The sequence below is a fragment of the Crinia signifera genome, chromosome 5 (genome assembly GCF_055691185.1).
Source record: "Crinia signifera chromosome 5, ASM5569118v1, whole genome shotgun sequence".
Taxonomy (NCBI): Eukaryota; Metazoa; Chordata; class Amphibia; order Anura; family Myobatrachidae; genus Crinia; species Crinia signifera.
The window spans coordinates 24579134-24601492 of NC_139221.1; the positions used below are offsets into that span (position 1 = coordinate 24579134).

General features: G+C 44.8%; 1 protein-coding gene across 2 annotated transcripts in view; it reads left to right on the forward strand.

Moving 5' to 3' along the window:
• The window catches only part of AGMO (alkylglycerol monooxygenase), a 208047-nt gene that overhangs the window by 90643 nt on the left and 95045 nt on the right, over nt 1-22359 (forward strand). For both annotated transcript variants that reach the window (XR_014474784.1, XM_083186794.1), the window contains exons 6-9: nt 2400-2466; nt 11121-11186; nt 13477-13556; nt 21664-21798. Coding sequence is in view for 1 of the 2 variants with exons in the window: in XM_083186794.1 (XP_083042920.1) it covers nt 2400-2466; nt 11121-11186; nt 13477-13556; nt 21664-21798 (348 nt within the window). In the remaining variant the exon portion in view is untranslated. The remainder of the gene's footprint in view (nt 1-2399; nt 2467-11120; nt 11187-13476; nt 13557-21663; nt 21799-22359) is intronic.

Here is a 22359-nt window from a genome sequence, read left to right on the forward strand (position 1 = left end):
TTCTCTTTTTTTCTTTTTCCACTTACGATAGTAAACTCAAAGATGCCAAGTATTGTATTGGGAAATAGGTTGTCAAAATCGGGTTTGGATCATTAGGTTGACCAAACTAAGGTCGACATACATAAGGTCGACCACTGATGGTTGACAGGCCTTAGGTCGACACATGGAAAAGGTCAACATTGGGAACGTCAATAGTTAAAAGGTCGACATGGGGTTTTCACGTGTTTTTTTTTTTACCGAATGTCGACATGGATGTCGTTTCGATGCACCGCATCCTCGATACGCAGTGCACACTATTTTATTCTCCCTCCACACCATAGTGCATGGTAGTGCATGAAATTCCGGCAAAAAATATTCATAGCTCTCTCAAAGTATCCCCAAAGAGCGTACAATTACACTAGAGGGGCGTTGGAATTTTTTAAATCCAATACACAGATGGGGCAGTTTTGCGGTAGACTACAGTATGCAATTAGGCAGCTTCAGAAATGGTAAAACGCGTTGGTGATGCTGTGCTAAATCCTCCTTCTGTAGACCTGTGACAGGTGCTCAGTCTGGCCCGTTATCTAAACGACTCATGGTCATGTGTATTCAAGCAAAAATATAAAATAAAGTACATTTTATATGTGACCTTCCATAGCACGTTTTGCATGATTTCATAAAGCAGTATACAGTATTCCAGGACATCAATGAGCAGCATTAACACACACTATAATGTACTGTAGTATTCTAAAATAAAATCCACCCTTTAAATCCTGTGGCAGAGGTCATTGCAATTTCCCTCCTAGGAATTTGTTCCTTAAAATTGTATATTAGTAGAGACAACTGACCCAAAGGGCTGCATAAAACTGCACTTACACAGTCCAGACCTACCAATAGGTCTGTGAGAGCATACTAGGCAGAACCCTTAAAAGTATGCTTTGGAAAATTGTTCAAACTCTTAACATAGTTACAAAAGAATGGGTCCATCCCCATGAAGGGTAATATTTTTTTCGGTACTCTTTACCTAGAAGGGCGCCCATCGCGGGCATCGCATGTACAGTACATCGCATGCGATTATAATGGCATGCGATGCGACCGATGCGATGCACGTGATTTTACATAGAAATACATGTTAAAATGTAAATCGCGTCGGTCGCATCGCATGCGACCAAAAAATTGCATGCGATGCGACCGACGCGATTACCGCGATTTCCCATAGGGAACAATGTTAAATGTCCCAATTGACCCGATTTTCCATAGGGAACAATGTTAAATGGCCCACAGAGGCCAAATAGGCACCCTGAAGTGTGAAATGCCCCCCCCCCCCCCAATTGTTAACGCCACCCCACGATCAACGTCAACCCGAAGCGTGGCGAGCGAGGGGCGGCGGTACCCGTCCTACGACCTTTTCATACCCCCACTATCCACGTGGAGTTGAGAATAGAAAGTGTGGCGAGCGCAGCGAGCCACCGTGCCCGAAGCATGGCGAGCGGAAGCGCGCTTCGGGCTCCGTGGCTCGCTGCGCTCGCCACACTTTCTATTCTCAACTCCACGCCGACGTGTATAGTGGAGGTATGAAAAGGTCGTAGGAAGCGTAACGCCGCCCGTCGCCACGCTTCGGGTTCACGTTGATCGTGGGGTGGCGTTAACAAACTTTATGTGTTATGTGCTTTTTTTATCGGTAAACCAAATTGTTTCTCTATCGATGGCTCAGCATAATTAAATAGTCGTCCCCCCCATGGTACATACCATTACTCTGCCCCTGACACCCATGAAGCCCCACCTCATGCCCTGATTGGTCCACGAGACAGCAAAGAAAAATGATGACTATAGATGGGTGTAGCCATCGATGGTCATCAATTACATAGAATGCTGCCATCATTGGCCACTTGCACTATCACCATCAATGTCAACCATTAAAATCACAATAATGTTAATTGCCCAGAATGTTGTTGTTTTTCTGTGCTGTATCGATAAACATGTGCCCCATGGTCTATGTAAGGCGGGCAATCTTTAAAAGGTGGTTTCAGATATAGAACTCAGGTGCTGATTTATTAAGTGGTGAAAGCCATATTCCTGGAACAGTTTTGTTTGTCAGTAAACGGCTTTTCTCTATAAGCATCAATGATAGCCCCTATTGACAGAGTTTTAAGGAACAGACGGAACACTCTGTTCTGATAAAGTATTCCGCTGTCTACGTGCCCATAGTGTGCTTTTACTGTGAACACCAAATTGCCGTCCAGTTGTATAACACCCATTCAGCCTTCAGAGAGAAGTGATTAAGAACTGTACCTACAGTATAATCGCTCACAGAGGCCCTATGTTGTTTGTAAACTGTTGCGTTGTTTTGATCATTTTTAAGTTTTGAACGTGTAACCTTATTGTATATTGTTACAAAGTGTACTTTATTCCATTAACAGCTCATAGACAATTTGGGTCCATTGGAGCTGATCCTCAACACGCCAAGCCACCATAGAGTCCATCACGGTATGTTCCATGTTCTATGTCACGTGGGAAGTGTTGAGTCGTAAATGGGGACTGATCACCAATTTATTCTACTGAAAGGAGATGTCTCGCACATAAAAGTCATTTACGGCAGGAAATTGATGACCTGACCTTTGGAAGTTGCCAGCTAAACCTCTCCTGGCTTTTCAGTGGCTGGTTTTCCTGTCGCTAATGACAGAGGAGATATGAAACTTTGCTCTGATTGGTTGGTGCCCTCAATGCATTACAAGCCTCAATTTGGTTAAATAACTGAGGCTCCAAATTTCCATGGATATTTTAGGTGGCTGTAGGGCAGAACATCTGGGGGGAGCTGTTCATTAGTAAAATAATAATATAGATGGTCATCTTTGTCACTGAGCATTGTCTAAAAGACACCTGTCTATTATTCCTGATTTCTGTCTCAGAAATAGTATTAATTTTTTTTTTTTTTTTTGGGGGGGGGGGGGGGGGGGTATATCTTGCCTAATTCCTGTTCCTTTCAGTATAAAAGGAGAGGACAACAGTTCATCAGGCATCTAATTTAAATAAGAGTTCTAATGAGCTTGGGACTCCCCTACCATGAGAATAGAAGAAGTTGTTGAGGGAAGCCCTTGGTTATGGCCCCATGACGGTGTCAGGCTCCTGCAGTCCCTCCACTCCCCGCATGGACTAGAAGTGGAATCTGCTACTCCAGAGGAAGGTTGTCTGGGCAGTTGTAGTATATAGGCTTCTGCAAGCATACTGTAGGTAACTTTGGCTCTACAAATAGAACTGCAAGTCCCACATTCTCTTGTCTGACCCTCAGAGCAAGGTAAGACCCCACTTAAAAACATCCTTAGCCTATACATAGTGTATATACATACAGGTTGAGTATCCCTTATCCAAAATGCTCGGGACCAGGAGCATTTTGGATCACACATTCTTCCGTATTTTGGAATATTTTTATATTTCAATGGGGTGGATGGGACCCATGTGCACAAAATGCACATCAAACACATGAAATACATACAAATAAATTTTATTTGCGCATACAACAAGGTTTTAAAACATGAAGCAAATTTTTTGTACTATTTCAGGCACTGAATTAAACATGCTAAGCACATATTAAGTGACAGTTAGATATCAAGGGTGACATTTAATAGGATGCAAGTTTTAGTAACATTTCAAAATCGCACCTTATCGAACTTTTTCAAATCACATTTTTTTCTCCAAAACCGATTATTTAATGGGATGCGCTAATTTTGCCCAAAAAGTGCGGTGAAGTGCGAAGAGATGCGATGTGGTGTGAATTTATGGCACAGTAAATGTCCGATTTCTGGCGCAGGTCATGTGTGATTTTCTGACCAACAGGAATGCGAATTACAACACTGCCTCCGCATGCCAAACAACCTCCTAACCTATTGGCCCACCCAAGTCCCCTACAATAATCATCACACCCCCTATATAAAGGGGCACAGGTGCCATTTTGACCTTTGAAAGGTAGTAAGGTGAGGAGAATGGACAGGAAAGGAGGAGTATCAGGAAGTGCAGGTGGCAGAGGCAGCAGTGGGCCAGTTACAGGCAGCAGCAGCGCCAGAGGAGCCAGGGGCAGAGGCAGCAGAGGCACACTAAGAGCCAGCAGTGTGAGAGGGAGAGGCAGCATGGCCACAACAAGGCCTGGGCCAGGGCAGACCCCGGAGGAGAAGGCACAGCAGGAGGAGGTGGAGGACCCTCTTGCCTCCCCATCTCATCCCCTCACACAGGACCTGTTCAGCACACAGTCCGAGGAGGAGCTGCAGGAGGGACACATGTCTGAGGTCGACTGGCCTGAGGTGGAGGAAGATGGAGGTGAAGAGGAGGGTGATGCTGCCCTGGAGGTTTAATGACATCAAAAGGCTACTCAAAGCGAAGATGGCAACTGGAATTAAAGAGACCAGCCACAGGAGGAGGCACCACTCAACCGGTGACCTATACATCAAACGAGAAGCAACCCAAAAGAATCATACCACCAGAGGTCCTTCCTGGGCTCCATGTTGCCGACACCGATAGGCCACCAACTCCGCCCCAAGCTGGTAAGTGCTGACACATTTTCATGTACATCAACCATTGCAATGTTTTATAACTGTAATGCTCTCTTGTAATGTTTGCATAACAATAGTGCTGCTGTGGCACTACATATCCCAGCAAGGTCAACTTATGTAAATGTAATGGTCATAAGTTGCAATTGTTACCTGCTGGTATTGGTCAAATGCCTAGCAATTTATGTCACAGGTTCAAATTGGTCAGGCCCCAAACATATTTTTAATTCTGTAATAGCAAAAACGCCTCCATAGAGCATTATTTCAGGCATTTTAATTTTTTGGGGACAATTTTTTGTATTTTATTTTATTCTTTTCTAAAACCACACAATAATGGCCACAAATAATTGGTCTACATGACCCACGTGTGCCCCAGGGGAAAAAAAGGAATTCATGTTATGATGCATGCTGGAAAGAAATCCTGTCCATGCAATATTTGTAGCGGCTGACCACCATTTTGTTTGCAGATCCACATTCCCTCACGCACCACACACAGGCCGACGCATATGTCTGGATTCAGAGGCTGCAGGTAAGCAAAATGAATGCAAAACCATTACACATACAGTACACACACCCATGTACCATGCACAATAGCCTATACTACAATGTACTCCACCACCCTACTGTAAACCAAATATACTGTAGGTTCAATGTCAACTACATTGTTTAAAGAACTTTATGAAGTATGTTTAAATATTATTACATGCTTATTGAACAAATGTCATATCGGGTAATGGCGGCCAAAATAGCACATTACAATGCTGCCAGATATGCTGCCCATAGGGTTACCACCTCCTCCCTTTAATTCCGGACACATATTAATTACACAGGTTCTGTGGCTGATTTAAAAAAAAACTGTTGAAATGGAGTCTTGAAGTCAGCCAGCCACAGAACCTGTGTAATTAATGTGTGTCCGGAATTAAAGGGAGGAGGTGGTAATCCTATCTGCCCATGGCATGGACTCATCGATACCCACTACATAGCAACGCATTTTAATTTAATGTGTAACACCCATCAGACAAATCAAAAATCAAAGAATAAAATTATTTGCAGGGGCACGTGTTACTGTACAGTACCCATTGTTATGTGGCATAACCCAAACACACCTTGACACATACTGTACAATTGGAATGGGATCATTCGTCAGACTGCATTTAGGTCTACAGTCATTAGGTCGACCCCACTAGGTCGACTGGCAGGAAGGTCGACCTGACTTAAGGTCGACATGGGCCAAGGTCGACATGACTTGTCTAATTTGCATAAAGGTCGACATGAGGAAGGTCGACTGGTCATAAGGTCGACATGGGTTTTTCACTGTTTTTTTATCCGAATGTCGACACAATCGACATGGACACAGTTGGCAATGAGAATCGGACCCTCGCATCGCTCGCTTCGCTCGCAATGCTTCGGGCACGGTGCCTCGCTGCGCTCGGCACACTATTTTATTCTCCCACCACGCCCTAGTGGATGGTAGGGTATGAAATACCGCCTGTCGGCACATGTCGGCTCAAAAAACAGTGAAAAACCCATGTCGACCTTATGACCAGTCGACCTTCCTCATGTCGACCTTTATGCAAATTCGACCTTAAGTCATGTCGACCTTGGACCATGTCGACCTTAAGTCAGGTCGACCTTCCTGCCAGTCGACCTAGTGGGGTCGACCTAATGACTGTAGACCTAAATGCAGTCTGACGAATGACCGCATCCCGTACAATTATGGTGGTATACTTACCCATTTCTCATTTTCACAGGATCATCACAACTACTGGTGCAACCGTCAGACACAACACAAATGATGGAAGAAGATACAGAAATAATTCTTCAGTCGAAGCATTCTCACCTGAGGAAGAAAACACACCGGCAACTGTCACTCAAAGGTCGTCAACTGTGGTGACACCTCAGCAAACCACACCCACCCAACCACCCCACACACCATCTACAGCAGATGAGGTAGCACGCTCATTACATACATTTACACACAAACAAATAGCGTTCATGGAGATGCAAAGCCATCAAATGGGCAATATGCCCATAGAGGATACCTTAGAAATATCTTTCAGCAACTAAAAAAAAATGGACACCAGTGTCCGTGTAAGTGTGGGCACACAAGTATGAAGGGCTACCACCCTGGACACACGTCTGGGCGAGATCAGCCAGGCCATACTGGTCCAAAACAATAATGTAGCCACCCTAAATGAGAGTGTATATGGTCAAACACAAGCTACATCAGCACAAACTACTGCACTGGTCGCCCTGCAGACACAATTTAATAACCAAGAGATCAATTCATTAGGTGCAGCTACATCCACAATAAGCAGTGTGTCAAGTACACCACTGAGTGGCTCAACAACCCAAGTAGGAGTGTGCGAACCAGAGGTGGCCTGGGGTCAGGGGCAAAGGGGGACTGTGCACGTACACAGGTTCCAAAAAAATAATGATGTAACATGCAAATGTTTATTTTTGTTATAGTACAGTTTTGGATTGCGTAATGTGTTCATGACAATTTATGGAGCAGTAAATGCACAAACCAAGCATTGCTTATATTAGTAAAGACGATCCTTTACAGTAACATGTGTCTGTGGTTTTTTCCATCGTAATCAGGGCTATATTTGTGGCGGAACGGTCCGGAACGCCGTTCCTGAAGATCAGTTGAAAAAATGACCTCACCAGGAACGGCGTTCCGGAAGTTCAACGCCGGGCGCAGGCTGCAGCACAGAGATTATCTCCAATCGTAATGATTTGGTGATTTAAACTAAAATGGTGTAATCCACTATGGCACTGTGCAGTTAGGGTGTTACAATATATGGCTGTTTTAGGTCATTTTTTTTTTATTGCCATACACTATTGTAAAACGTTACCTACCAGCATGTCATCACCAAGGGATACCTCAGGTTAAGCAGCTTCTCTGCTACTCCCCTAAATATTGGTGATAATGTATGGGAAATGGTTTATGGTATGTAAACACACTTACACAAAAGGTACATGGTAGTATAGTTTAGAAATGCAATTACCTGAGAAATCGCGCGTTATGATCTCCCTACGCATCAGATCCCCACTCCGCGTACCCCTAACTACCGTAGGTTGGGTAGTTTCAGCTTCCTGCACGCCTGCTGCATTGCCATCCTCCACATAACGTGGTTGGGAAAGGGCAATGTTGTGTAACATGCAGCAAGCCTGGACAATCATCAACTTTTGCTGGGTGGTAAAGCAGTATACCTGATGATCTGTCCAAACACCTGAAAGGACTTTTCAGCACCCCGAAGGCGCGTTCTACGACATTGCGGGTAGCAATGTGTGCTTCGTTATAGCAGTGCTGTGCAGGGCCTTGCAGGGGAACGCAGAGGTGTCAGGAGCCACGGGAGACACCCATGTCCTGAGTCACCTTGAGAGAAAAAATAAGTTCAGTACAGTATATGGTAACATATGTGCATTTGTTTAAAATGAGCAAGGGGAAAAACACCGATATTTAAAGAAGTATGGTAAAAGAGAGGGACTGATTACATCTATATATTGCACATATCAGAAGACACAACACACTAAAACATGCGCTATAGCACAGGGTACACTTGCTGTTGGTAATTAGTGGTTAGAGAAACAAGCATACCCATAATTTATCCAGATTGACATCACCTTTAAAAGTGATTAAGGGTTAGATACATTTGGTTAGATACATTTCTGGCTAAACTTTACACACTATTGACACACTATACAGGAGTGCAATAAATGTATAGTAAGTAAATTAACACATAATAGCACTATACATAGTGGCCAATCATTTATATAAATTAAATTGTACTTACCAAGTAGCCAGCCCTCCGGCATGTGGTGGTCCTGGAATTGGTCCCAGAAGGCTGAGTGACGCAGAATATAGGCGTCATGGCAGTTCCCTGGGTAGCCTGCAACCACACTGAGTATTTTAAGGTTTGTATCACATACCACCTGCACGTTAAGAGAGTGACGCCCACACCGATTGACGTAGACGTGTCCCCTCACGTGCGGTGCCCGAAACCCAATGTGGCTGCAGTCTATGGCTCCCAGCACATTTGGGAATGCTAAGAGCAGATAGAAAGCCACCTTAAGGTCCTTCCACTCGGACTCACAATGTGGGAATCTGATGTTGCGCCACAACTTCTTGAAAGCAAGAAACACTTGAGTTAAATGCTTACAGAAAGTGGCTTGTGAGACCCCAAACGACCATGAGGTCACAGCCTGAGTGGAGCCTGTGGCCAAGAAGTAGAGGGCACACATTAATTTCTGCAGCCCAGACACTGCATAGTTGGCACCCCCATAAGAGTCCAAATCATCTCTCACCTGCTCATATACAGTAAGTTCAAAAGGTTAGTGTGGTTCAGCCGAAACATCCCCACAACCTGTTGATCAGAGAGGGAGTCCAGGTACAGCCTAGCACGATACCTACGTGAAGCGCACAGTACTCGGGGTACCTGGATCTGGTGCGCAGCTTCCTCCCTCCTCCTGCGCAGCTCCTCCAAATGACCAAAGTCACAAACAGCCAGCTCAACACCACTCTGCACAATCTCCATCTCTCAAACCCTCACAGGTGTCCTTAATGATGTTTGTGTATATGTAGGGGAGTTTATGAATAAAATTGTGGACACCTGTGTGAAAATTAACCATTTCTGCATTTGTACAAAGTTACTTTGGGTCAATTTACCCATCAGGACCTGGTTTGCATCAGTGGCGACTTTTAGACACTTTTGAAATGCGAATTCCATTAGCGCATTCCATTCAATAAGTGATTTGTATACTTTTCAATGCGAAAACATCTGGATGTGATAAAAATGCGAATTAAAACCGGCAAGTGAAAAAGTGCGATTTATTGCACAAAATATGCGATTTAGGTTACCCTATTAAGTAAGCGGTTTCGCCAAAATGTGCGAAAACGCCATTTTGTTGCCTAAATATCGCACAAATTTAACTAGCGCATCCTATTAAATGTCACCCCATGAATCCAATAGTGCCAGTTACACATGTCCCCAGTAGTGTCAGTTACAGATGCCCCCAGTAGTGTCAGTTACACATGTCCCCAGTAGTACCAGTTACACATGTCTCCAGTAGTGTCAGTTACACGTGTCCCCAGTAGTGCGTTACACTTGTCCCAAATTGTGCCAGTTACATGTCATGTCCCCAGTAGTGCCAGTTACACATGTCCCAAGTAGTGCAAGTTACACATGTCCCAAGTAGTGTCAGTTACACATGTCCCCAATAATACAAGTTACATATCATGTCCCCAGTAGTGCCAGTTACATATCATGACCCCAGTAGTGCCAGTTACATATCATGTCCCCAGTAGTGCCAGTTACATATCATGACCCCAGTAGTGACAGTTACAGATGTCCCCCGTAGTGACACTTAAATATAATGTCCCCAGTAGTGCCAGTTATAGATGTCCCCAGTAGTGCCAGTTACAGATGTCCCCAGTAGTGCCACTTACATATCATGTCCCCAGTAGTGTCAGTTATAGATGTCCCTAGTAGTGCCAATTACATATCATATCTCCAGTAGTGCCAGTTGCAGGTGTCCCCAGTAGTGCCAGTTACAGATGTCCCCAGTTGTGCCAGTTACATATCATGTCCCCAGTAGTGTCAGTTATAGATGTCCCTAGTAGTGCCAATTACATATCATATCCCCAGTAGAGCCAGTTGCAGGTGTCCCCAGTAGTGCCAGTTACAGATGTCCCCAGTAGTGCCAGTTACAGATGTCCCCAGTAGTGCCAGTTACATATCATGTCCCCAGTAGTGTCAGTTATAGATGTCCCTAGTAGTGCCACTTACATATCATATCCCCAGTAGTGCCAGTTGCAGGTGTCCCCAGTAGTGCCAGTTACAGATGTCCCCAGTAGTGCCAGTTACAGATGTCCCCAGTAGTGCCAGTTACATATCATGTCCCCAGTAGTGTCAGTTATAGATGTCCCTAGTAGTGCCACTTACATATCATATCCCCAGTAGTGCCAGTTGCAGGTGTCCCCAGTAGTGCCAGTTACAGATGTCCCCAGTAGTGCCAGTTACATATCATGTCCCCAGTAGTGCCAGTTATAGATGTCCCTAGCAGTGCCAGTTACATATCATATCCCCAGTAGTGCCAGTTGCAGGTGTCCCCAGTAGTGCCAGTTGCAGATGTCCCCAGTAGTGCCAGTTACATATCATGTCCCCAGTAGTGCCAGTTATAGATGTCCCTAGCAGTGCCAGTTACAACAAAAAAGTACATTCCGGAAATTATGGTTTTTGGAATATTTCAGATAAGGGATACTCAACCTGTAATATTATATTGCTATACTGATGGATAGTGTTACATTTTATGTACAGATAACGTAAATAAAAACAGAGAGCTTTTACTGACGTCTGCAGTAGTCTTTGGCAGGACAAATATAATAAATAGGAAAGTCCAAGATAATTAAAAAATGTTGTGTCTAAACTTTTTGTTGGAGTTGACTTGTTTAGTTGGTGTGAGAGGAAAACCTCACATATTCCCCCATAGGTAAATGTGCCAGATCCATCAAACCAGTGTGAAAGTAACTGTCCGACGGAGCGCTTTGTTATCCCCTTCATTTCACTGTTCATTATCTCCATAATCAATTCACAGGCAGAAATCCATATTGCATTGATTCAAACTACGCAGGAACACTTATCATTTGGGACAGGATATTTGGTAAGTTAAATGTGTTGTTCCATTTCCATTTGTTTTTGATGAAGGACCAGTAAATTGCAAACTGTAAATATTTAAAAATGAAGCAGGAAGGTAAAATGCCTTTTTCAATGTTACGCCAACATTTCACTATGGTGGCAATCCAATTACAGGTGAAGTTCTAGCTCCAGCGAGTTAAGGAGCCCATACACTTGATACAATTGCTGGGTGCAATGAGATGCGCGCTCCTGCACACATCTCATCGCACAGCTCAAAAAGTATGTGCTGCACATACTTTTTGTACTAGATTGCATCTCATTGCATTGCAAAACATATGCAATGTGATGCGATGCAATCTAGTCCAAATTGTATCCAATACTGTGTATGGTCACCTTTAGGGTTGCAACAGCCGCACTTTGTGGCACCACGGACAAATTTGTCGGTGGCCACTTCGGGCTGCATACAGAATGGTGAGAATTCGGGGTGAGAGCGGTCAGAGGTTTGTGCAATGTGGTGCAGTTGCCATGGTTTCAATGCCACGGCAACAGCAACTAGCATCCTTGCATCTGCAATTGGATTCCCCCTATACTGTAGTTCTACTGGAAATTTGAGGTATTTTCTTACCCTCCATTATAGGTAAAACCCTACCCACATCTTTAGGACAGAGGGGCAGATGCATTAAACCTGGTGAAGTCATAAAGTGGAAGGTGATCACTCACCAGCCAATCAGCTCCATCTAAGGACCATACACACTGGGTGATTAGGCCCAGCGTGTATGAACAACGATGACCGCTGTCATCGCTGGGGGAAAGCCGCTCAGTGCATACACACTGAGTGGCTTTCCCCCTACCCGCCATTGTCAGCAGGGGGCGGACGGCTTTGCATAGCGCAGCGCTATGCAAAGCCGTCCTCAAAGCCGCTCATCTGCTGGTAATACCAGCAGATGAGCTACTTTCCCGTTGATGATGCCGGAGTGCACAGCAGCGCTCACCGTTCATCGCCAGGCCATACACACTGGGCGGCTTTGAGCTGAAAGCCGCTCAATCTTGCTGTTTTGAGCGGCTTTTAGCTCAAAGTTGCCCAGTGTGCATGGGCTTTAAGTTACCCCTCACTGTGTACTGGGCTGCCACAATTGAGGAGGAGACTATGATTACCCGGGCCCGACCTTCTTAGGGGGCCTTAGTCTGGTCATTTAGTGGTCCCACTGTACATCTGAGACAAGGGGGGGATATTAGGGTGGGAAGAGGCTTCTATAGGGCAATGCCGATATGAAGATGGCGTGGCACACCGCATACAAGCCCCAGATTGTATTGCATTCCGGGCTCTGTTAATAATGAGTCCAAACTTCTGAAAATAGCATTTTTGGAGGTTTGGTCGCTATTTAAACATGTCTGCATCTCGCCCTATGAGACTGATCAAGAATCAGGCCCATAATACTTGTGTGTATTTTACTGAAACATATATTTAATTTATTTTTATTTTTTTAATCTTTGCTTGCAGCCATACAATCCATCTCTGGATAAACATGCCTCTCTCAAGCAACGCTCAGGCTGCAGCTCAGTGTAACCTAATGAATAACATTATATGTAGCGCACTTATAGTAATTAATCACCGGCCGTGGGGACAATTGAACAATAAACACAAGTACCACTTAAGCACAAAAACATCAAACTTCAATTTCCTTTGGTGGGGATATTTTTCAAGTGAGAAATTTCCTGTTTTAGATTAAATACCGCTGCGGCTGTAAACAACCCTTGTACCAAAATACATAATTTACCGAAGGGAATTTTTTATTTTTTATGTCAACTTTTTTTCCCTTCATTGCGTTATATATATATTTTTTTTATGCCCGTTTGTTTTTGTTCGGATTTCTCCTCTGGTTTCCCCTATGATAAATGAGATACCAACTACTGTAACTTTGATCTTATTACGAGACTTTGGTGTAATTATATATGATTGCTCGCGTAAGAACTCATCAATATTCAGGCTACAAACACCCAGCATTTGTTAAGCTTGGTGGATTATGATACTTGGCAGAGGCTTCGGTTCGAGCTGGAGAATTTCCCCCTGGCTCCCGAATGACTGAGCTGCAATCAACATCATGAAATTATATATACGAGTGATAGATTACTTTATCCTATAAATAAATTTTAAAGGATCTAATTATATGCATTTGTTTACTTAACAACGCCAACACAGTGTGAACAGAAAGTCAGCAAATTACACGGAGGGGAAGATTAATTAACCAAATAATTGAGAGCTATTAGTATTTCAAGATTAATGTTATAATTTTTGGGGTTTTGTTTTTTTATAGGAACTTTTGTGCCGGAAAAAGATAAAGTTGTGTATGGCCTGACGCATCCAATTAATACGTTTGAACCTTTCCAGGTCCAGGTAAAATTATTTAAACATGTTTACAGTCCAAGAGGTAGAGCTAGTACCATACCCTACCTGCTACCTCTCATGTCCCTGTCATCAAAACATGATTCACATACCATATATGTAAAATAAATGAAGGTATTCTACCAATGAAAATAAAAACATGGTCCTACTGTCATGTTTATGTGCACCAACTCACTAGCTCTGCCCCCTCCACCTCCAGTATTTAAAATAAAACTGCATAAATTATAAAAGCAATTTAAAACAAAGCTGTTCACACCATAGAGAGCACAGTGGCGCTCCCACAAGTCCGAACTTTCATATTTCTATTGGAAAAAGGACCCCATACATAAGGCCAACTTGTCCAAAGGACAAGTTGGACCCAGTTTCCATTGAAATCCCATGGCAGTTCCCCTGGAGGGCTCTCAGATGATTTGACACTTGATGTGTCATTTTTTTTTTACATGCAAGAAATAGTTTGCGATTTATCGCATGTAACTCCCGGAGAGCTGCAGTCAGGGGGCAGAAGCATTCAAAAAATCCATTTAAATGAATGGACGATCACTGATTGACTGAGAGAACTCTCTGAGCCAATCAGCAGCAGTCTGTTCTTTTGTATGGGAGTTTTCATATCTTCTGCCGGCCACCCACCACAGCAGCAGGGGACGGAGAGCGGGGAGAGAGCCTCTTCTTCCCGGCGCTTCCCTGCTCTGCTCGTTGTGGGGGTTTGCACATGCGGATGCGCAGCCCCCCATGATCAGGTCTGAATCAGCCCCTTTATCTCTATCCAGGATTTGATAAATCTCTTTAGGTACAAGGTGGAGATATTACTAGAGATCTATACTACTAGTTTACATTTCCAAGGAGTGGAGCCTCTGATTAATTAAAAATTGCCTGTGGTCGGATCGGACCGAGAAGCAAAGTGGAATTTTCATATAATGGCATGTGGTGATATTTGGTGGCCACCAGCTGGGGTTTGTAACTTTTAGGTAGGGGTATCCCTGCTCCATAATGCAACTCCCAGGGACCATGGAGGTTATTCTAATTCACTCGGTCCCCCCGCGCATTCGCATGGGGGACTGATTGTTCGCGACTGTGCATAGGATTTTATGTGCATGTGCAGCTGCTTTGTGCGAGTTCCCACAGTGCTCACACACAGACGTCCGGTCGGGGGGAGCAGAGGGGTGTGGGGAGGCGGGCCGGGGAATTTTTTTTATGGGAACGCTCAGCGTTTCTTGGGCCTATGAGAAAGCCTGGCCGTTCCCGTGGTAATTCCCCGATGGTGCGGGGAGGCAGGCCATCATATCACTGATCTGCAAGTGCTGAAGAAATCTTGACGAATGATTTCCCCACCTGCACCCAAGGCTGCGAATGGATGATCAAGCATAGGCCCTACTTCAGCCACTTCCTGCCTTTTGCACTCTATAAAAGCCTGGTATTTTCTAATGCACAGTTGCACCCCGCCGCCTGCACATGTGCTGGTCACGGCACCTGCCAGATCCATTGTGCGCGTGCTGGGACCCTTGGCTCGATCTTTGTCCTCTCCAGGTGCGGAGACTGTATTGCGCAGAAATGATGCACAGCATGTGGACACGTCACGTGTACAGGTGAGAAAACATCGATCTGGCTATCAACAGTACAGAGGCGATAATAAAGGTCGAAAGAGCTGACAGTCATTTCCGTGAGTGGATGCAGACAATTTGTAAATATTTTAACTGTGAAGGGTAGAACCTCCTAGAAAGACCGCTGTAAAGTATATAGAGTTGCACACTCCCCGATATAGGATCACAGAACTATTAATCAATAGCGGACAGTCCTGTTTGCCATGCTGAAGTACTGCAGCTCTGTGTATATAACATGTCGGCCAATCTTAATTACCCATTACAGATTCTCAGATGAGTGTAAGCTTGCGGCTATTCATCACCTTCCCCGTTGATTGCAGATCTGGCTGGAATACGAACTCATTGCCTTGTAAATTGCCTCATTTACTTTGGAGAATGTGATGAATTACACCACACGCTGATTTTCTGCACGCGGCCCCCTGCGCTTTGGTTCCTAAAACAGGGGTGTGCTTAGGACATTCCCTAGCAAAAAAGCTGCGTCCTATATTTTATTTATGTCGTGAGGAATGTGGGAGAATGTTCATCTCCGATTGGCTCCGTCAGGTAAAAGAGTGGTACTCCCTAAAGCCAGAGTACTTACTTTTTTTTTGAGCCAGCTGAGTGCTCACTTTTTTTCGTGTACTCTGTGAATAGTATAATTAGTAGAGATGTGCACAGGACACTTTTTGGGTTTTGTGTTTTGGTTTTGGATCTGGATCTCCTTTTTTGTTTTGGATCTGGATTGGTTTTGCCGAAACCACCCTTTTGGGTTTTGGATCTGGATTTTTTTTGGTTGTTTCTACAGTATTATTAAACTCAAAAACATTAATTCCCACTCACTTCCACTCTATTCTGAAAACTTTACGGCTCACTATATTGTTTTTAGGCCAAAAGGTTGCACAGAGGTAGCTGGATGACTATGCTTTGCGACACAAGTGGGTGGCACAAACACGTGGACCATCGAATGGGGCGCGTGTGCACGAAACGCGAGCGTGTCCCCATCCGCCGGCCACACCCCCCTCCCGCACCTGCCAGCACTACGGAAATCTGTATCTTGGTGTGGAACATAAAGGACTTTAACCAAGCAAATGTATAATTACCACATTACTGGACAAACTCTAAAACTAGGGACCAAAGCCTCCAAATTTGTACCCCCTACTCCATTTTCAGGGATTATGATAATCATGGATTTAATGCTGGGATGCAAATAAACTGATTTATACCATAGGATCAAGATATAAGGATATTTTCCCCTCCTCAGAGTCTGGAGACTTATTTTGTGAAAATCTTGTGAATTTCTTTTCTTTTTTTAATTGCGTTTTTGTTCACATATTTTGTGCCAGCTGACTTATTTTTGTTTTCAAAGCTCCCAGTTACACACATGTGAGCATACTTGCGTGTCTTGTTTCGTTTATTCATGTTTTATTCAACTGCAGCTGCAATGATCGGTTTGTTTGGGCCACCCAAAAACAAAATGGCTCATACATACTGCAAAGAAAGTAGGTGCAAGATGGAATTGTCCATAGGTGGGCCAGGGTCTTCCACATGACTGTGGCTGAAATAATTGGTTTGCTTGGTAAAAAAAAGAAAGCAATTAATCTCACCTTTCACAAATTGACTCTACAGAGGCAAGATGTCCTACTCATCCTCATCCTCTGATTCCTCACCCCCTTCAGTGTTTACATCCTCTTCCCAACAGTATTAATTTGTCCCCATTGGAATCCACCATCACATGTTCCTCTGTAGTCTTTGGAAGCAATTGCTGGTCTTTCTGGAGGAATTTTTAATTAGTTTTGATGAACATCATCTTCTCCACATTTTGTGGAAGCAACCTCCCACGCCGCTCGCTGACCAGGTTCCTGGCTGCATTAAAAACTGGGGGGGGGGGGGGGGCAACTTAGGTTTTATAAAGCCAGTTTGTGCAAGGGCCTTAAATTGCCTTTTTGTTCCTGCCAGTATAGACACGGACTTGGGTGCTGCCACCGATATAATCCTCCACCATTCTTTGCAGGAGAAAATGAAGGAGGAGCTGTTGCCATGTTATGTTCCGCTTGAGCTGAGAATTTTCTCACCAGCAGGTCTTTGCATCTCTGCAGACTTGTGTCTGCCAGAAAGAGAGATACAATGTAGGCTTTAAACCTAGGATCAAGCACAGCGGTAAAAATGTAGTGTTGCAGTCAGGTGCATTCCCCCTTGTTTGCCTATGTCATAGGTGGATGTATAGGCTTGAATGGACTTTTGCTGCTCCTCCATCCTCAGAAGCATATAGAGGGGAGACTTCCACCTCGTTACTACCGCTTGCTTCAGGTGATGGCAGTGCAGGTTTAAGAGGGTTTGCAGGCACATCTTTGAAACGCAGTCGCTGAATGTCAAAAGTGATCCAAAATTTTTCGGGCCACTTCTCCTGCAAGCCCAAGTAATTTTTAAAAAAAATCTCCCCCACCAAATTAATTGTGTGACCAAAAACATGAGACGTGCTGGAATTTGCCGAGATGTAATGATTGCACAATTTTGGTGGTGTTGTCCGATATCACAAACCCCCAGGAGAGTTGAAGTCCGGTAAGCAATTGTGCGATAATGTTCCTGAGTTTCTCTCAGAAGATAAAGCCGCAGCTCTTGACCCAGCGGTGAAACGCGTTAAGAAGGGGTTAAAATCCTTCAGCCTTTGCCCATTACCCACCATGGAATAAGTTGTACTCATTTGGACCCTGTCTGCAGCCGACAACATCACTTGGGGTAACCTCTGGAACAACTGTTGGAGACGCCCAGCCCCACGCTGTCAGAGGGCTAGGACACCAGGACGAGCGAGTAGTCCGGCTCACATCTACGCGAGCGGTGGTGGCCGCAAAGCAGTTCACATTGCGGCTTGAAGCATACTGCAGGTCCCTATAAGTCCATGCATCAAAGGACGCTGCCAAGGAGTGAGTACCTTACCCACAAAACTTTACGCAGTGTTCTCTCCCCAACTGTGATAGAGCCCATTAAAATCATGGCTCCCTCCGGACGGAGGTGCAGTGGGGAATCTTTTCCCTTTACTTTTGGAACTTGCAACTACTGTATACCTGGATCCACTAAATATAATGAGAAGCAGGATGTATCTCTAGTCTACTAAATGGACAGTAATTATTGCAATAGACTGAGAATATAAAGTTTATATCACCAATTTTAAAGGAACTTTGAGTAACTAACTCTAGTAAATTGTGTGTATAAATGTTCGATTTTCTCATATTGAGTATATATGTATTTTTACTGTGAAATTTTATAATCTAATCTTTATTATTAATTGTGGTTAATAAAAACCTTTTTACTATGATAATTGGTTTTGCGCTCCCTTATAAGAAGACAAAAATTGTGAATTTGCACAGCAGCGATCAACTCTGAATCAGGCCCTTAATCTCTTATTCTTTACTTACTTCAATATTTTATTTTCCTTTTATTGACAGATAGACTATGGGCCTTATTCTGGTTCACTCCTTCTGGCAAATTCCATCTTAGATGGACAAAACCATGTGCACTGCAGGTGGGGCAGATGTTACTTGTGCAGGGAGAGTTAGATTTGGGTGGGGTTTTACTTCAAAGTGAGATCTATATTGCAGTGTAAAAATATAGCAGCCAGTATTTACCCTGCACAGAAACAAAATAACTCACCCAAATCTAATTCTCTCTGCACATGTTACATCTACCCCACCTGCATTGCAGCATGGTTTTGTCCATCTAAGAAGGAATTTGTCAGAAGGTGTGAACCAGAATAAGGCCCTATGTGCTCTAACACAGACAGAGGGACTTTTGTTACTGTTCTCACATAATTGGGGTCTATTAAGCCTTGGATGGAGATAAAGTGGACAGAGGTGAAATCAGGGACACAAAAAAAAATGTGAAAAACTCATGTCAACCTTCCCATTGTCGACCTAATGCTTGTGTCGACCTTCCAACCCTGTTGTCCTTAGTCATGTGTCAACATAAGCCCTTTTGACCCTTTATGCCCCTTTCAGACCGCACTTTAAAAACGGTATATTGTCGTTTTTTTACCGTTTTAAAACGGTAATGTGTGCGGTCTGAAAGGTGCAGGACCACTTAACCGGTTAGAAAAAAAAACGTTTTTTCTAACCGGTTAAAATGCAGGGTCCTACCCGTTTCAGAACCGGTATTTTAGGCTCAAAATCGGTTCTGAAACGGTATTTAGGACCCAGCCAATGAGCTGGGTCCCAAATTCAGCACAGTGAATACTTAATGAGCGCTCATTAAGTATTCACAGCACTAGAGCCCCCCGCGCACGTGTCGACACCCCCCGCGCGCGTGTCGACGCCCCCCGCGTGTCGACGCCCCCCCGCGTGTCGGCGCCCCCCGTGTCGACTTACCCCGTGCCGGTATCTCCGTTGTGGTTCCCGGCACTGCAGCTCAGTATGCTCGGAAAGCACTTATGAAAAAAGTGTCTTTCAGAAAATGGCTGCCCCCATACGAAAGACAGTTTTTTTTTCTGGAAGACACTTTTTTCATAAGTGCTTTCCGAGCATACTGAGCTGCAGTGCCGGGATCCACAACGGAGATACCGGCACGGGGTAAGTCGACACGGGGGGGGGGGGGGGGCGCCGACACGCGGGGGGGGGTTTCGACACGCGCGGGGGGCCGACACGCTCTCGGTCGACACGCGCGAAGGGGGGGGGGGGAGCTGCACGGAGGGGAGGGCAGAAGGCTGCACTGGCTTTGACCCTGTATTTGGAAAGTTTCCAAAAACGGGTCTGCAAGTGTCAAAAAATCGGCACTTAAACGGTAATATACCGTTTAAGTGCTGCGGTGTGAAAGGGGTTTTATCTGGCAGACCCGTTTTTGGAAACGTTTCCAAATACAGGGTCAAAGCCAGAGATGCGGTCTGAAAGCAGCATTAGTAGTTTAGTAGCCGTAATGTATGTGGATCTTCATATGGTCGGCCCTATGACACCTCTCAGTAAATAGCCCCCATACTCAGACAGTAGACACAACAGTTGTGCATTAATCAGGTCCTTTTCCCATACAATGTCCACAGGTATTAAACGTTCCACAGCCCATAGCACCGACACACATCATTCACGCCACATCTTAGCACTAAAATAACGACTCAGACAACTGTAATTGCCGTGAAAGGGGGTCAACTTTTTAATAAAGAGGAGGGCCTATTTATATCTAACCTGAGTTGAAAAAAATGTGTCCCTCCTCTAAAACTATGGTGGCCGGAGACGGATAATAAGGTTATTAAATATAATCCAGAAAAATTACTAAAATAAAATAACAAAAATATTTTGGACCTCTTGCCTTATTGATATGGGATGGGCCCGCCGCCACCATTCCAATCCATTCCCAACTCGCAAAGGCAGAGCTATTCACCCAGACTTTACGGGGGGCCAGACAAAATCTAAAAATGGGCCACCTGCCCTGCTTACTCAACTTGAGGAAACAGCTCGGCAACGGTAGACCCCAGGGACCCACCTGGACCGGTGATGTCCCCAAACTAAACTGGGTACTTGTGTATTATCATGGCACCCATCGCATCTCATACCATAAGGCATGCGATGGTATGTGATGCGATATCGCGCGATGTTCTACGATGTCATACAATTTTAAAATTGAATGGCATTGTATATGGCATACAATGCGATCGGATGCGATTATAACTTGTATAAGCACCCTAATGGGTGCTTACAATGTTAAATGCATCCTAATGGGTGCTTAAAATGTTAAATGCATCCTAATGGGTGGTTACAATGTTAAATGCACCCCCACGCCACCCCCCAGTATAAACGTGAACCCGAAGCGTGGCGAGCGCAGCGAGCCCGCTAGGGGCGGCGGTACGCGTCCTACGACCTTTTCATACCCCCACTATCCACGTCGGCGTGGAGTTGATCTTATAAAGTGTGGCGAGCGCAGCGAGCCACCAAGCCCGAAGCTTTGCGAGCGCAGCGAGCCCCGCGAGGCGACGCGCATAACTTTACAGGTATACGCATCCCCTCGCTTCGGGCTCGGTGGCTCGCTGCGCCTGCCACACTTTATAAAGTCAACTCCACACCGACGTGGATAGTGGGGGTATGAAAAGGTCGTAGGACGCGTACCGCCGCCCCTCGCGGGCTCGCTGTGCTCGCCACACTTCGGGTTCACGTTTATAGTGGGGGGTGGCGTGGGGGCGCATTTAACATTGTAAGCACCCATTAGGGGCTTATACAATTTTTCATCGCATAGGGGGCTAAAATCGCATCGCAGTGCATCTGGTGTATGGCATGGATGCGATGAAAACATTGCACGATCAATATCGGGGGCGCCGTGATAATACACAAGTACCCTAAACTGATATCTCTGTCTATCAACCTTCTTAAAAGGAGCCAGGGAAATAAACCAAGCAAGCCACTACCTTATTTTCCCGCTCTGAACCCGGCCAACCAAAAGACAACAACAAATATAAAACTCCAAAAGAATGAGGCCTAACTACAAAAGAGGGAGGGGATAATCGGTTTCTTACACAGTGTGACATAACCGGTTTTCTGTTTTTAAAGCTGCAGCACTGCATCTACATTTGGAACACATTTTGGAGCACTCCCGGGTTTTCCAACAAACTATCAGTAATATTTAAAGGACCGGGATGGGGTCCTGGGAAACCTCGTCTGGGACTTCATGAGGAGCTTCCCAAGGTAAATTCTTTAAATGTTAAATTAAGAAAGTCACAACAATTTTTTGTAAGCAAATTGTTGGCTGCAATTCCAAATTCAGGCATCGCCGAGGTCCCAGCAAGAATAACTGAAGTTTTAAAGGGGCAACCTGCTACTGCCTTTTAAATGGTTGCCCCTTTAAAACACCTGGCAGTCTAGACGGGAACTCACCATAGGCAGGATATCACATTTACCCTAGTATGTTTGTGGCAACATGTACTGATTGGTTGGTGAAGTAATCTCCAGGGGGGTGTGGCATCATCATGTTATAGTGGCTCCACCCCCCGTTATACAGTGCCTTAAAAGCAGTCACTGTATATTCTAGGAAAGAGCTACGATAAAGCCATTATGCTGGAATGACGTAATTGGGTCGCCCACAGACCGCCCACTTATTATCTAATATGGGTAGGCCAATGGGGGGTGAGGGAGGTCCCTGAGGAATGCAGAATACTAGCCCCCCTTTCCTGGGGGCCGGGAGGGCCACACAATTTTCAGAACCCTCCCGTTCCGTTAAGAGTACTATAGTAAACTCCTAACTGGCAA